The 17,464-nt window shown below is 39.1% G+C and overlaps 1 protein-coding gene across 10 annotated transcripts in view; it reads right to left on the bottom strand.

Annotated features, from left to right (window-relative positions):
* Positions 1–17,464, bottom strand: part of LOC131131695 (N-acetyl-beta-glucosaminyl-glycoprotein 4-beta-N-acetylgalactosaminyltransferase 1-like) — a 184,801-nt gene that overhangs the window by 145,934 nt on the left and 21,403 nt on the right. The window contains exon 1 of one of the 10 annotated variants that reach the window (XM_058076616.1): positions 11,110–12,800. The exons of the other annotated variants lie outside the window; for them this stretch is intronic. Within the exon in view, the coding sequence (XP_057932599.1) occupies positions 11,110–11,251 (142 nt within the window). The 5' untranslated portion in view covers positions 11,252–12,800. Of the gene's footprint in view, positions 1–11,109; positions 12,801–17,464 lie in introns of those variants that run through there. 10 annotated transcript variants of the gene reach the window in all.

Raw genomic sequence — 17,464 nt, 5'->3', positions numbered from 1 at the left:
AGAACCAACACGCCCAGGTGTTGAAACAGATATGCTTTCATGGATAACTAAGGAAATTACACACTTGAGGATATTTGTATTTTGAAACCAAAAATAGTTGATTAGTTGGACAATTGATTAATCTTGGATTAATTGTTGCAAGTCTAGGCACATTAATCCAGGTCCAGAAGTTATACTGAACCATTCACGGTCACCTATTGCGTGCTAAGCGTGAAATTTACGGGCAAATAGAATACAAACGGTCCGAAAACTAATGTTGCCGTTTTTCATAAATACATAGATAAATTACATGCCTTGCCAAAGCAAAATGCGGGAAAATGCCTCCACCCATTGACAGGAGGGCTCACTCAATCCATCCATTCAGCTATAGAAACAACACGCCCAGGTGTTGAAACAGATATGCTTTCATGGATGACTAAGGAAATTACACACTTCAAAAGATGAGGATATTTGTATTTTGAAACCAAAAATAGTTGATTAGTTGGACAACTGATTAATCATCGATTAATTGTTGCAACTCTAGGCACATTAATCCAGGTCTAGAAGTTAGACTGAACCATTCACGGTCACCTATTGTGTGCCAAGCGTGACATTTACGGGCAAACAGAATACAAACAGTCAGAAAACTAATGTTGCCGTTTTTCATAAATACATTGATGAATTACATGCCTTGCCAAAGCAAAATGCGGGAAAATTCCTCCACCCATTGACAGGAGGGCTCACTCAATCCATCCATTCAGCTATAGAACCAACACGCCCAGGTGTTGAAACAGATATGCTTTCATGGCTAACTAAGGAAATTACACACTTGAGGATATTTGTATTTTGAAACCAAAATTAGTTGATTAGTTGGACAATTGATTAATCATCGATTAATTGTTGCAACTCTAGGCACATTAATCCAGGTCTAGAAGTTATACTGAACCAGTCACGGTCACCTATTGCGTGCCAAGCGTGAAATTTAGGGGCAAACAGAATACAAACAGTCTGAAAACTAATGTTGCCGTTTTTTATAAATACATAGATAAATTACATGCCTTGCCAAAGCAAAATGCGGGAAAATGCCTCCACCCATTGACAGGAGGGCTCACTCACTCCATCCATTCAGCTATAGAAACAACACGCCCAGGTGTTGAAACAGATATGCTTTCATGGATGACTAAGGAAATTACACACTTCAAAAGATGAGGATATTTGTATTTTGAAACCAAAAATAGTTGATTAGTTGGACAATTGATTAATCATCGATTAATTGTTGCAACTCTAGGCACATTAATCCAGGTCTAGAAGTTATACTGAACCAGTCACGGTCACCTATTGCGTGCCAAGCGTGAAATTTAGGGGCAAACAGAATACAAACAGTCCGAAAACTAATGTTGCCGTTTTTTATAAATACATAGATAAATTACATGCCTTGCCAAAGCAAAATGCGGGAAAATGCCTCCACCCATTGACAGGAGGGCTCACTCAATCCATCCATTCAGCTATAGAACCAACACGCCCAGGTGTTGAAACAGATATGCTTTCATGGATGACTAAGGAAATTACACACTTCAAAAGATGAGGATATTTGTATTTTGAAACCAAAAATAGTTGATTAGTTGGACAACTGATTAATCATCGATTAATTGTTGCAACTCTAAGCACATTAATCCAGGTCTAGAAGTTAGACTGAACCATTCACGGTCACCTATTGTGTGCCAAGCGTGAAATTTACGGGCAAATAGAATACAAACAGTCCGAAAACCCATTGACAGGAGGTCTCACTCACTCCATCCATTCAGCTATAGAACCAACACGCCCAGGTGTTGAAACAGATGTCCAGAATGGAGGATTCTTTAGGGTTTCATTTACAGCTGACTTTGCCAACATTTGTTGGGAACTGCAACAAGTCTATTTTCTCAATATCTTATAACCAGGAAAAACAGAACATGTCCCCGTTTTAAAAGTGCCTGAAGCTGTCGGCTGATACCAACCGCAGCCAACATAATACTACCGTGTTTCCCAAATCAACCACGTCAGAAGCCCACCTAAAATATAAAACATGACTTCCCCGGAAATTGCTTTTCACTGAGCAAGTTATTTGTTTTGTTCTGTGCTCCTCTCTTCAATTTACCCCTGCTCTGTTTCATCACATGGAAACAAGGTTCCCTCTCTTTTAGAAGACTCTTTCCTGGACTCTCACTTTCACGCCATACATTGTTGTCCACATGGCACATGAATTGGCGTTATCTCGACCAGTTTCGATATTGTTGTGTCTGCAACCTAATTGAACTCACTGCAGGTCACTGGGATTGATAGATGCACATTATTTGCAGTAAAGACATAGAATTTAAGTCAAATTGAATAGTTTCCCACGCCATACCTAATGACCCCTCATGGACAACTAATGTGCTGCAGAACAGTGGTTGGGAATCAACGTTCTCATGGGTATCTGTGACATTGCTAGTGTAGACGCGACTAATAAAATATACCCATATGTACTGTATCTATATAATCAATCTGTCCGCTACATACGCACACTACCGCTCAAAAGTTTGGGATCACTTGCAAATTTCTTTGTTTTCCAAAGACAAACAAATTTCCATGCATTTCACAAACAATTAAAATTAATCAGATGATTTGAAGAACGATCTACATTTTTGCATAGAGGTCTACTATCAACAACTGTCAGTCCTCTGCATCAATCTCCTGGTATGGCTGCTAATCCAAATTAATCATTTTATAAGGCTAATAGATTATTAGAAAACCCATCTAAAAATCTACACTAAAATTTCTTACCATGCTGTTAACTACTCCCTTCAGAGAGCGGCACAAACTGGGTCTAACAAGGACAGAAAAACGCTGCACAACTGTGGAAGAAGACGGAAGAAGGATCTACATTTTTGCATAGAAGCCTATTATCAACAACTGTGAGTACTCTCCATTAATCTCCTGGTATGGCTGCTAATCCAATTTAATCATTTTATAAGGCTAATAGATTATTAGAAAACCCATCTAAAAAATCTAAACTAAAACAGAATTCTCTTACCATGCTGTTAACTACTCCCTTCAGAGAGCGGCACAAACTGGGTCTAACAAGGACAGAAAAACGCTGCATAATTGTGCAAAAAGACGGAAGAAGGATCTACATTTTTGCATAGAGGCCTACTATCAACAACTGTCAGTCCTCTACATCAATCTCCTGGTATGGCTGCTAATCCAAGTTCATCATTTTATAAGGCTAATAGATTATTAGAAAACCCATCCAAAAATCTAAGATAAAACCAAAATCTCCAACCATGCTGTTAACTACTCCCTTCAGAGAGCAGCACAAACTGGGTCTAACAAGGACAGAAAAACGCTGCACAACTGTGCAAGAAGACGGAAGAAGGATGTACATTTTTGCATAGAGGCCTACTATCAACAACTGTCAGTCCTCTACATCAATCTCCTGGTATGGCTGCTAATCCAAGTTCATCATTTTATAAGGCTAATAGATTATTAGAAAACCCATCTAAAAATCGAAACTGAAACTAAAATTTCTTAACATGCTGTTAACTATTCCCTTCAGAGAACGGCACAAACTGGGTCTAACAAGGACAGAAAAACGCTGCACAATTGTGCAACAAGACGGAAGAAGGCCAATAGATTATTAGAAAACCCATCTAAAAAATCTAAACTAAAACAGAAATCTCTTACCATGCTGCTAACTACTCAACACAAACTGGGTCTAACAAGGACAGAAAAACGCTGCACAATTGTGCAAGAAGAGTGTGTAGTTTAAGACAAAGATGTCACCTGGCATCCGCACTAAATAGTATCCGTCAAACACCAGTGTCAGTATCAACAGTGAAGCGGCGACTTCATAGGATACTGGACTTCAAAGAAAAAGCCATATCTCAGATTGGCCCAAAAAAAAAATGTCCAAGTGATCCCAAACTTTTGAGCGGTAGTGTAAATATCAAAAGTAAGAAAATCTAATAAAATCTATCCTCCGGTGTCAACAGCAATACTAACTTTCATAGCAATTAAACCAGATACCAGTGTCTACTGTGAGTACTTCAAGCGCTTGTTTACCATTACAGAAACATAAAGCTTCCGGGCAAGGTAAAGCTGACCAACCGTAAGAACCACAAGAGCTAAAATTAGAGAGGGTGACATCAGAGAGCATTGTTACCATGACAGCAAGACAGCCAGAGGGTATTGCCGTTGCGATGCAACAGGCCAAATCCAACTTAAACTGCAACAATATTTTGAACGCTTTTGTGTAGATATTAAGTATGCAAATCAGTTTTTTGGTATTTTGGTCAGCACTTTGCATAAAGTTGGAGAAAATAATTTTACCACAATAACCAATCTGACTTCTTCATTGCTTCAAATGTGAAGTATATTTGTGTACGACGAGCATTTACCACAATATAGATAAGCACCATATTTGTACAGAAAAACTAGTGTGTATTTATGTGTGTATTCATAGTTGATCAATGGATGTCTGTATGCAGCGTTCACTCCCACCCGCCTTCCTCCTCCTTCTCCTCCTCCTAAGACGACCTGTTGATGCTTGAAAACAGGGGGGCTGTTGTGGAGCTGGGGTGGCCGCATAAATGTGCCACTCATCTAATATGCGCTGCCGTGTACCCTGCCAACACATTCCTCATTTAAATTCAGATTAAATAGGCGCAGAGTACAGCAAGTACACATTTGGAAAATGTTGCTTTTAAGTTTTGCCCCGATCCAATCCGGAAAGCTTAGCCGTTGATGAAAATGGGCGAAAATATTCACCGGTGCTCTTGAACTTGACTTGAGTGGGAAGTGACCTCTTGTGTAAACAACACACATATGCATCATGTTTGTGATGAGTGGAGCAGGGTACTTTACCTCTAAAAAAATAATAATAAAATAAAAATACTCAACCAAGGCACATATTCATAAAATAAAAATAGCAAAAAAAGTTGTAGGAATGGTTTATCCCAGCTTATGTTTGTTCTATCCGTTATTAGCATAAGGTCAATACGCTATGGTAATTTATCCTTTATATTATGTACTGTATTGTGTAAAACAGACAGGAAATTTAAAGCAAAAAATGAATACAAATGCACCAGTACAAGCCTGGAATTTTTTTTTTTTTTTTTTACAAAGAAAAGACTGTATACATGATATGTTTGTGTGTTTATATATATGATATTTCTATTGACGGGAGCCATAAATCAAAATCTTACGCATCTTGTGTGTGAATTTTTGAATGAAAACTTAAGTAAAAGTTTCAAATTGCGTTAAAAAGAAGTAAAAAGTAAAAAGCCAACACCACTTCCACACGGAATGGGAGGATAACTATTTCTTTTTCCTACTTTCGGATATATCGTGGCTGATTGCTTGCGATGTGAAGGTAATCTAATCAAATGTTAAGTCTTATCAATGTTACATTACATTAGTGACCATAATAATACATATAACTTGTATAATTTTTGAATAATAATAGACCACAATCAACTACGAATTGATTATGATTCATCTATGATTAATTCATGAATGAATTTTTTTTTTAAAACCAACACAATGAGGGAGTGATGTTTGAACCATGAAGTAGCAAACGACGGCTGTACAGTAATCCATTTTTATCGCGTTTTTTTTTTTGGGGTTCCAAAAATAACGGCATTATGAGTGAATTCCTGCAAAAGTAGGATTCCTTCATTCTAAATGCTATATTTTCCTAATTCAAGCACATAAAACATGTTTATAACCATCTAAATATGTTTTTTTTAATATTATTAGAGCCCTCTGGACATGCCCAAACCTGCAATAAAAGCCTGTTGTCCCATCCATCAAGAACAGTAATGTTACTGACTCCTAGTGTAGAATACTACATATAATTCAAAGCCTTTTTTAATGAGTTTTCTGAATGCAATGTATTTGTAATTTATTTCATTTAGCCATTTTTATGCTACAAAATGCTTAATTTAGTCCCAAAATATGCATATCGAAGCAAATTATACATATATTCTCACTAACAGTAGGCCGTATTCAACTACAAAACAGCCTGTTTTACTAACTGTAATAGAATGAAGCTACAAAACTTTAACTGCGACGTGCTAAGGGAAGATATAGTGTGCCGTAAATTTGCTCAATGAAAGAACGGGGTAGTAATAAGTAATCATTTCAATGACCTGTTACTACACAGTTCATGAATCCAATTAGATTAGTCGTGTTCCCGGTTATATCATAATAATTCAACATGAAAAGGAATTGGGCACCGATAGTGAAATGTTATTCTTTCACTGACGGAAAAATAATATATATTTTTTTAATTTTATTTGGGCAAATATATGAAACATTACAGTGCATTTCTTCAAAATATAACTTTCCATTATTTACATTAGGCTGAAGTAAAAGCTTATAAATGCCTAAATGTTATCACCATTATTATAATCATCATTAATATTACCATTTTCATCATTATAGTTGTAACAATTTTTGGATTTTTTTTTTTAATTATTTAATTTTACCGACTTCATTGCTTCTTGTAGAGTGCTGTATCATTCCATCTGTTGTTTTCTGAAATCCGCAGTATTTGTGCTTTTATTGTTAATTTATTAGCCCACTTTTTCCCCCTAAGTGTAACATTTACATATCATTTTCTGGATTGCATTTGTCTAATTTTGTGCATTAAAAAACAATGTTAATCTACAGCTTCATCCAATTTTTTTGTAAATAAATATCTGTAATAAGCGACTGTAAAAAAAATGCAATAAAATGTTAGTTTATTGTAACTGATGCTGATGGCTGAGACAAGAACAACCACTGTAACTCCATCGGTAAATAATAAGAATGAGAAGCTGCTATTTCACATTCAAGGAAGATAAGCTCGGTATCTCACCAATGCCAAGAATGACTGAATATTTGGGCGTGGAGAGATTGCGCAACAGCCTGATATGAATATTTACATGCTTCTTGGAGTCCCGTTTTCAGGAACGGCGGCTACGTCTCACTTAGAAACCCCTTGGTGCAAGAGGGGACATGTTATTCATAAGAGGTTAAGTGAGTTGACCCGCTCAGATGCCTGCTTAATGGAAGACGGTCAATTAGACGCACAAACCTGAAAAGCGCCGGCAAGTGAGCGAGTCAGTCGGACGATTCGCTGAACTCTTAAATGCGAGGAACACATTCATTCGTTCATTTTCTACCGCTTATCCTCACGCTGGAGCCTATCCCAGCTGTCTTTCAGCGAGAGGTGGGGTACTCCCTGGACTGGTGGCCAGCCAATCACAGGGCACATATAGACAAACAACCATTCACACTCACATTCATACCTATGGACAATTTGGAGTCGCTAATTAACCTAGCATGTTTTTGGAATGTGGGAGGAAACCGGAGTACCCGGAAAAATACCCACGCATGCACGGGGAGAACATGCAAACTCCACACAGAGATGGCCGAGAGTGGAATTGAACCCTGGTCTCCTAGCTGTGAGGTCTGCGCGCTAACCACTCGACAATACATTTATATTCGAAATTACACCATACCGTTTGACGTGTAAAAAATACAATTAATAAAAAAATTAATTACAATTAATTAATTACAATTAATTACATTAATAAAAATTAATTAAAAATTAATTTAAAGAATGAAATAAAAACAACTGCACTGTAGAGTGAATAGTGACATTTCTACTGCTATTTCCTCATGAGGGTCGCGGGGATGCTGGAGCCTATCCCAGCTGTCTTCGGGCGAGAGGCGGGGTACACCTTGGACTGGTGGCCAGCTAATCACAGGGCACATATAGTCAAACAACCATTCACACTCACATTCATACCTATGGACAATTTGGAGTCGCTAATTAACTTAGCATGTTTTTGGAAACCGGAGTACCCGGAGAAAACCCACGCATGCACGGGGAGAACAAACGCCAGTGGAATTGAACCCTGGTCTCTTAGCTGTGAGGTCTGCGCGCTAACCACTCGACCACGAGGAACACATTTATATTCGAAATTACACCATACCGTTTGACGTGTAAAAAATAAAATTAATTTTAAAAAATATTAAAATTAATTAATTCAAATTAATTCAAATTAATTACATTAATAAAAATAATTAAAAAATAATTAAAAAATAATAAATAAAATAAAATAAAAACAACTGCACTGTATAGTGAATAGTGTCATAGTAGTACACATACAGTATTGTCACTGTCTGCAGGGCGGGAGAGATAGTAATCTGCCATTTCATCTCTACACAACCAGGAAATATGATTCATAAATCAACAACTCCTTCCAGTAATGGTGTTTAGATTTGCCTTACATAAAGCCCTCCCTGTGAATGACTGCAGCTAATTTAAAACCTCAGGGTGTATGATGTCACACCTCCCTCCCTGACTTGAATGTAGCGTAGCAGCCTTTTTTAAAATCTCTTTCATAAAGTGCCCTAATCAGTCCTTGTTAACGACCACATTTCAATGAGTAGAATTGCTGTATTCGAATACTACAGTAATACAACTCGGATTACTATGAACGTAACTGGTGACAAAACGCCGCGGGCAAGATCAGAAGACGAGGAAAGGATCCTTTGTGTGTGTGTGTGTGTGTGACAGTGTGTGTTTGTGTGTGTGTGTGTGTGCATATAGTCAAGGACATCTTAATCATTGTGTATCGCTTTACACCAACAGCTGCAGCCGATATGCTTCCATGTTAAATGTGTAATAGGAGTGGGTTCATCATATATTTATTTACTAAGACAGACGGTACCAGGCTGCACAAACGCACAAGCGATCTACTTCCTCAATGATGACGTTTTTGGGTTTTATTCGAAAAATCATTCAAAAAATAGCCACGTTTACATGAGGAGTTTTTCTCTTTCCGAATGACCTTTCCGAAAGCAATGGTATCCATGGAAAGGAATATTCCAATCGCGCGTCTACATGCGCCGCTATAATCAACCAGAATAGTCAATGGGGCATGCCCAGTAAAACGTAAACACCAACATCACGTGATACCGACTTCCTCGAGTTTTTCTTTCACTTCTTGGAATAACTCCGTATTGCCGGTTTTTCGTTCGTCCAGTCTTGAAATTTAGTTTGAATCAAAAACAAACTTTTCGCCTCCATTTTTTTAAAATCAATGAACGCCTCGATCTGCGTTCTACGTCATATCTCAGCATTCGCTGAAAGAACGCACCCGGGAACAGGAAAAGATAAAGTTCAATCTTGCTAATATTTTATAATTAAGCTCGGCACATGTTTTATATAGATATATATTTTCTTTTTTTAATAAAACTGGACTTGTGAATGGCGTATAGAAGGGTTTAGATTCTGTTCCACAGATGGCGCTAATGCACACGAAAGCTGCTTGCCAACCGCCAATAAACAACAGAAGAAGAAAGAAAAAAAACCACGAAGAAGAACGCAGTCTGACAACTTTCCGATTGACCCTTACGACCCTCGTGAGGATAAGCGGTAGAAAATGAATGATTTTTTTCATTCTTTCTATTCATTAACAATCATTGGAAATTTTAGTAAACCACAACAACACTATGATGAATGGAATAATATTAATGATAATTAAAAATACATACATAAACGTATACATAAGTAGCTCGTGTGTATCCGAATGACAATTTCAATTCGAAGCAACAATCGTGCAGCCCTGCTAAGTTCCAAGGTTTAAGATTTCCATCATGCCTCGGAAGCAGCAGGTGAAGATGGAACCCTTTGCCAACCAACCAATCAAAAGGTGTCCCCTTGCTGACCTCATCATAAAACATCAGATTGTTTAACCTCAGGGCAAAGGATTTGCTTCACTCTCGACACTCTCTGTGCACCCTGTGTGACAACTATTCAACATGTACCTGTCAAGAGTGACAATATCTCACAGGAAGTAAACAAACACGATTGACTATAGGTCTGACATGATGGAACGATAATTGTCCTACTTTGTTTTTATTATTTTATATTATATTATTATGTGTGGAAATATGGGCTAATAACTATAAAAGCAATCTTCACTCGCTAAATGTACTGCAAAAAAGGCCAGTAAGGATAATTCATAATGCCGCCTACAGAGAACATACTAACTCCTTATTTCTAAAATCACAAATACTTCAACTTGCTGATATAGTTCATCTTCAAACAGCTAAAATAATGCATAAGGCTAAAAACAACCAATTATCTAAAAATGTCATCCAATACTTCTCTACAAGAGAGGAGAAATATGATCTCAGGGAAGAAGTACATTTGAAACACTTCTATGCTAGGACTATGTTATGCTAGCCATAGCATTTCAGTATGTGGAATCAAACTATGGAATGGATTGAGTAAGGAAATCAAACAATGCACAACGATGAGCCAATTCAAGAAACAATACAAGCAGTTGATGTTTGCTAAATTTAACATTAACTATGGTAGCCATTATGTCATTGGATGGTCATATCACCTCGTACTTCGGTACGTGATAAAAAAAATTGAAAATTAAAAAAAAAAAATTAAAAGAAAAAATGTAAAGAATGTAAAAAGTGTAAAAAAAATGGAAACATTTGGAAAAAAAGTAAAAAAAAATGTAAAAAAAAAAATGCAAAAATGTAAAACTTTCTAAAAATTTTAAAAATGGAAAAAATTGAAAAATGTAAAAAATTAAAAAATTACAAAAAAAACTTAAACTATATTAGGAAAGCAGGAAGTGAACAAATGTAACAGTTACTGATTGTGATTATGTTTTTATATATGTTTTATATATTTTTTTATAAATACAGATTAAATTATAATAATAAAAACTATATTAGGAAAGCAGGAAGTGAACAAATGTAACAGTTACTGATTGTAAAAGTACCAGATGGAGGGGTAGGATTTAATAAGCTTTGCTTCTTCCTACTCCTTTTGGACATGTGGAACTGGGAACTGATTATGTGATGCATTCAATTGTAATCTGATGCATGTTCAAATGAAATAAAACCATTACCATTATTTATGGATTGACATTATATGACATAATCGTGCAAGTACAACAAAAGTTTAGTAATGGTCAAATTAAGTTTTAGTTTTATGGTGAAATTTCACTGGGAAATCCCTAACCTTTTGTGAGTAATGATAAAAAAAAAACATTAAAAAATAAAAATAATAAAGAATAATAAACAAGCTCTTGCCTTTGCCGTAATTAAAGTGGAGTTTGATGGTCTTTCCCTGGTGTATGTGCAGGTAAGTAAACCACACCGCGGAGGTGAGCAGCACGAGAAGCAGCAGCAGCTTAAACTGCTTCCGGATCTTCTTCACGGGGAAGCGCAGCATCCTGACTCCAACATCCTCCGGTTGGCGGCCCGAGTGAGAGTCACAACGTATCCGGAGTGAGGCGTTCAGGCGTCCGGGTGGGTTTTGTCCTCAGGGGGGGGTGGGGGGTCTGGGCTCAGTGGACCGCTTCCGTTTGCATCGTGGAGACAATAGCTCGGACAGGTTCACCCGGAGGTGACACCGCTGTGGGTCGACATGTGGCTGCGGTTCTCATGTTGCAAAGGAGCCGGTGAAAAGCCGATATATATTCACTTAACACGGAGCAAAATAGCAGTCTGCCGATAATCTACACAAATCCCTCCCGCGTCGGGATCATCCGCGTTGCACACTTGGACGTCCCACGCTAGGAGTTGAATGTAAGCAGATGAGCCAGATGACGAGACGTCAACATGTCACAGCTCCATCTTGAGTGGGCAGATCGTGGAAAAAAAAGTGAGGCTGGAGTGTCGGGGAGCGCCTTTTTATTCAAGTCCCGGGAGAGGAGGGGCACTCGGTTGTCATCACGCCCGGTTCGGAGCTAAGCGCTTCACGCATGAACCGCGACAACAAGGCATGTGCCATCGCTTTTTTCCAATCTTATTCCTCCATTTAGAATCCACCGTGGACGAGGAGCAGGAGTCCGATATTCCACAGCAGGTGCATTTCAGCCATTTTTTTTGCAAAAGTAGGCTGCTTCTTCCTCAAGATGACAACACCATTAACAGTTGAGCGTTAAAAAAACAGCGATTCATAGCCGTGGTTAGAATCCTATAGCGCCTCTTCGGGATTAAATGTCAGATGCCGTCGTAGCGAGGAAAACAACTCCGCGAAACGGGGGGGGGTCGAGATAATCTCTTCAAACCTCTCCAAACAAAGTAACGCGGTTTTGTGTAGTTCCAATAAAAGACGTCAACGTAGCCGCTTGAAGCTCAGGATTGCTCATCAATTGAGCAAGCTGGAAAGGTGCAGAGCAACCTAGCCTGGGAGGATGAAGAGTGACGGCTTCCGACAGCCAATTAAAACGCGGGGAATATCATCACAGGGAGGCGGGGCTACGAGCTCAGCTATCAACGTTGAAGTGCGCTTCATTATCTAATAGCTGAATGAAACTTGTATTATCGATGCATGTAGAAGACGTCAATAAACTACATTATATATATATTTAAATATATATATATAAATTCAGGTTAAGTATCAATATTTCCTGCCCATTCAAATATAAACTGTAAATTAACTAATTTATAGACCATTATTTTTTAAAATATATTCTTCGTTAAATATGAAAAATTAATATTTTTTCATTTAAGCTGAGCTAAACTAAAAATATCAATCATCTTCAAGTCCACATAATCTGCATATCTAAATAAACCGCTCGTTAAAGGTAATTATTGACTGTATGAGGTTATAGTGGGTGGTAAGGCTGATGTTATGCACACATTGCTGCCCTCCTCTGGCCAAATTGAAAATTACATACTGTTTTTGACAGGTTAGTAAAGTAAAAGTAGAAAAATAATCCTGCATATCTAGAGCAGCATTAAAAAATGAACTACTAAAAAGTTAAGAAATAAAAATAATAAAAAAAAACATACACACATTGCCCGGTGAGGCCGAAAATCAGCCAGCAGGTTCAAACTTTCTTGCTGTAATGTGCCGACAAACCGCTGTATCACAGAAAATGACTACTTCTAAATCATTTAAATAAACAGGTTTTGTGTCAGGTTGTGGGAAGACTTCCGAACGACACATTTGACATGTAAATGTATGAAACCGGGCGACACGGTGCATCATTCATGTGGTTTTTACCCTCTGTCCAATGACCCAGATGCAACAATACAAGGTATGCCTTCATAGAAAATCCAGACAAAGGACACAAACCTGGCTTCGAAGAATATGACCTCAATTTGTCCCAGATGTGCCTTCTGATTCGAACCCGTAATCCTTAATCTTTGTGGATTAATATTGTAATCTGCAGTTCAAACACTGAGCACAGATGAAAAAACGTTTTTTTCTTCATCGAGGCGGTATTAAAATGAGTCCATACTGAACAACCTCAATCAAACATTGTTTGCATCTCACCTCCGATGAGATAGCGTTCACCTTGCAATGGTTGTCGCATCAAAAGCGATGATGTTTCATAACACAACCGCACAGAAATGCAATACAAAGCGTGCAATCACATTATTTGCTTATTCTGTTTCAACCAGGGAGTAGGAGGGCATCACTAGCTCAGCAGGGGACAGTCACTCTTTTTTTTTTCAAGTTGCATAAAAGGTGTCAGCATTGTGAAGAGAGCTTTCATATTACAGCAAAAACACAACAAGCTAGCTCTCTTTCATCAGATGCATTTGGTATGTCAGGCTGCCCTCAGGTGAGAAAACCCCAGGAGACGGTGGTGTGCAGCTACGGTCAGAATGAGACAGTAATGCTGGTGGAGGGGCCGCGATGCTCAGCAGCATTCAAACGATCAAGCAGAGATACCTTGCTGGAATGAGTGTTGCATCGGCATTTTGATCTATATGTGCGATGGCACATATAGACAAACAACCATTCACACTCACATTCATACCTATGGACAATTTGGAGTCGCTAATTAACCTAGCATGTTTTCGGAATGTGGGAGGAAACCGGAGTACCCGGAGAAAACCTGCACATGCATGGGGAGAACATGCAAACTCCACACAGAGATGGCCGAAAGTGGAATTGAACTCGGGTCTCCTAGCTGTGAGGCCACTGGGTCATCGTGCAGCCTCAATTAAAACAGCCTTTTGGAAATGCAAGGAAATACAGCTAGAATAGGTGCAGATTCTGGAAGATCTCGAAAGCTTTCTGTGCAAGTAGCTGCTCTATATGGTTCCACAACTCAATACAAAGGTCTGACAAATTTTTCCATTCATTCATTTTCTACCGCTTATCCACACCAGGGTCGTGGGGGGGTGCTGGAGCCTATCCCAGCTGTCTTCAGGGGAGAGGCGGGGTACACCCTGGAATGGTCGCCAGCCAATCACAGGGCACATATAGACAAACAACCATTCACACTCACATTCATACCTATGGACAATTTGGAGTCGCCAATTAACCTAGCATGTTTTTGGAATGTGGGAGGAAACCGGAGTAAACCCACGCATGCGCGGGGAGAACATTCAAACTCCACACAGACATGGCCGAGAGTGGAATCGAACTCGGGTCTCCCATTCTCACTTCAATTATTCATCAGTTTGTTAGTAAAAAATATAAAAATCAAACACATTCACAATTGATGATCATAAGAGGACCCATCTTAAGGGGCCCAGGTGTGCCGCCAGCCCCACCAGTTCACAGCGGGCTTGGCCTGGCCCTCTCTGGGGTCTGGATGGGCAGGTGGTGTTCTCTGGCAGGTGGCCACCAATTAGCCAAAACATTTTTTAATACAAAATATCATTAGGTTATTCAAGGTTTAGCCTTCCGGATCCCAGCAGGCCACCTCGATGCTTTTTTCATCTGCGGTGAAACAAGTGTGGAGTACCGTTTGAATTTCCATCCAGGGAAACCACATGCCTTCAGGCTTAGAAGTCGACCCACAAGGAGGAGGAGGGAAATTGGTAAAGATGAGATGATGAGAGGTGAAGAGCAGTTGCGGCAAACAGAGAGGGGCTGAACGCTGAAGGAGACACTGACAAGAAGGGACGTCTGGCATATCGACCATAATATCCCTTGCCTTTTTTCCATTCTACCAAGGGATTAAACAATCTATTAATTGTTGCCTACAAAAATGATTGAGATCATCTCTCCATTCGGAGCCCACTCAGAATTCATTGAATGCGGAATGTGTGCAGCTGTTCCTTTCAAATACATGTGAAAATTCTCCTGAGAAGAGTAGTTTAAATATCACATGGCTGCAGCTGCTGCCATATTAAACATTATTCCACTCTTACTTCTTACTGGGTCTTAAAAGGAAAGGAGGGTGCGATACAACTCATTTTGGTATCAATCCAATACCAAGTCAAGTCAGGGCTAGTAACGCCAATACCAACGCCAGTACCAATGCCGATGCCAATACCAACACCAATGCCAATACTAATGCCAATACCAATACCAATAACATTGCCAATAACATTGCCAATACCAATGCCAATACCATTGCCAATACCATTGCCAATACCATTGCCAATACCAACACCAATACCAACATCAATACCAATACCACTGCCAATACCAATACCAACTTCAATACCAATACCATTGCCAATACCAATACCAATACCAACATCAATACCAATACCACTGCCAATACCAATACCAACATCAATACCAATACCATTGCCAATACCAATACCAATACCAACATCAATACCAATACCACTGCCAATACCAATACCAATACCAACATCAATATCAATACCATTGCCAATACCAATACCAATACCAACAACAATACCAATACCAGTACCAATACCAATACCAACAACAATACCAACATCAATACCAATACCAACAACAATACCAGTACCAATACCATTGCCAATATCAATACCAACAACAATACCAACAAAAATACCATTGCCAATACCAATACCAATACCAGTACCAGTACCAGTACCAGTACCAATACCAGTACCAATACCAAAACCAATACCAATACCAATGCCAATACCAACAATACCAATGCCAATACCAACAATACCAATGCCAATACCAACGCCAATACCATCAATACCAATACCAGTACCAATACCAACATCAATACCAATACCAACAACAATACCAATGCCAATACCAACAACAATACCATTGCCAATATCAATACCAACAACAATACCAACAAAAATACCATTGCCAATACCTATACCAATACCAATACCAATACCAATACCAATACCAATACCAAGTTACTTGGACACTTTTCAAGCTCATTGAATGATTTATTGATCATGATCATAATCATAATAAGATATCTGACAAAGATTGTCGGCAAAACAAAAAAAGTGAACAATTTAATCATTTCTGATCAAATACTGATACTGATGCTGATCAGTGGCTGATTGATCGGAGCATCTCGAATTGACTCTCATTCAAATCCTTTGGTATTTTTGGTATCCAATGGTATACAAAACCGTGGTGAGACCGGCGATGTTGTTTGGTCTCGAGACAGTGCCAGTGAGGAAACGACAGAAAGCAGAACTGGAGGTAGCAAAAATGAGGATCCTGGGAGTGACCAGGATGGATAGGATCAGGAACGAGTTCATCAGAGGGACATTACATGTAAGAGTCCTTGGAGATAAAGTCAGAGAGGCCAGACTGAGATGGTTGGGACATGTCCAGAGCAGAGATAGTGAATATATTGGTAGAAGGATGGTGCGTTTAGGAAGACCAAAGAGGAGGTTTTTGGATGTGTGAGAGAGACAGATGGGTTGGATGGAGGCGATTGATTTGCTGTGACGACCCCCTGAAGGGAAAACCCGAAAAATCTCACCATGCTAGCATCCATCTAAAACTGATTCTACCCTGGTATCGCGATTTGGATCAAGATTTTGTTGATGGTCATGTTGCATTCCATGTACGTATGTAAATTACAGTGCAGTAAAAAAAAAAATAGGTCGGCTTTTCTTCTGCTCTTCTTCTCTTGGTCAAGCGCTGGATATTATACGAATATGTTCTTTGTTGACACTCCTTTGGTAACGTCGCTAAAAGACGGATATCTCATAGGCGATGACGCCACAAGTGGCAAAACCTCAACACTTTGATTTTGCTGTGCTGCAAGAATGAAATCTAGGTCATTGCTCCGACATTAGTATGCCACAGCCAGGTGTAGCGCAGAGGATAAGAGGACTGTCAGTTGGGCTGTCTGTCTCGAGCTTGTTCTTCCATGCAGAGGAGAGGTTTTGGTCTGGTAGACACCTCTGTGCTATCTATCTATATACTACCTACCTATGTATCGATCATATTATAGAAGATTCACCGCAAATCCGACAATTGTAGACTTGACTGTGTGTAGCTGAGGTGAAAAATCAGTACATGTTTGTTCTCAGAATAAGCGCACAACATGTAAATGTTCTATCTAGCTAGCACCCATGAGGATACCAGCTTCAGAGACTGCTACAAAGCCTCCGTCAACACATCTTCTTTAAAGAATGTTAATGTTCTAATGCACATCCCGGAGAGGATGCTCCGTGGAGGCCAGTAGGAGACACGAGCGATGATTTTGCTCATCCAAACCGGGACACCGTGAACCCGACCGATGTTGCACAGATCAGTGCC

This window comes from Doryrhamphus excisus, chromosome 6, assembly GCF_030265055.1.
Source record: "Doryrhamphus excisus isolate RoL2022-K1 chromosome 6, RoL_Dexc_1.0, whole genome shotgun sequence".
Lineage (NCBI taxonomy): Eukaryota > Metazoa > Chordata > Actinopteri > Syngnathiformes > Syngnathidae > Doryrhamphus > Doryrhamphus excisus.
The sequence above is the reverse complement of the archived record's forward strand: the minus strand, read 5'-3'. Positions and strand labels throughout refer to the sequence as shown.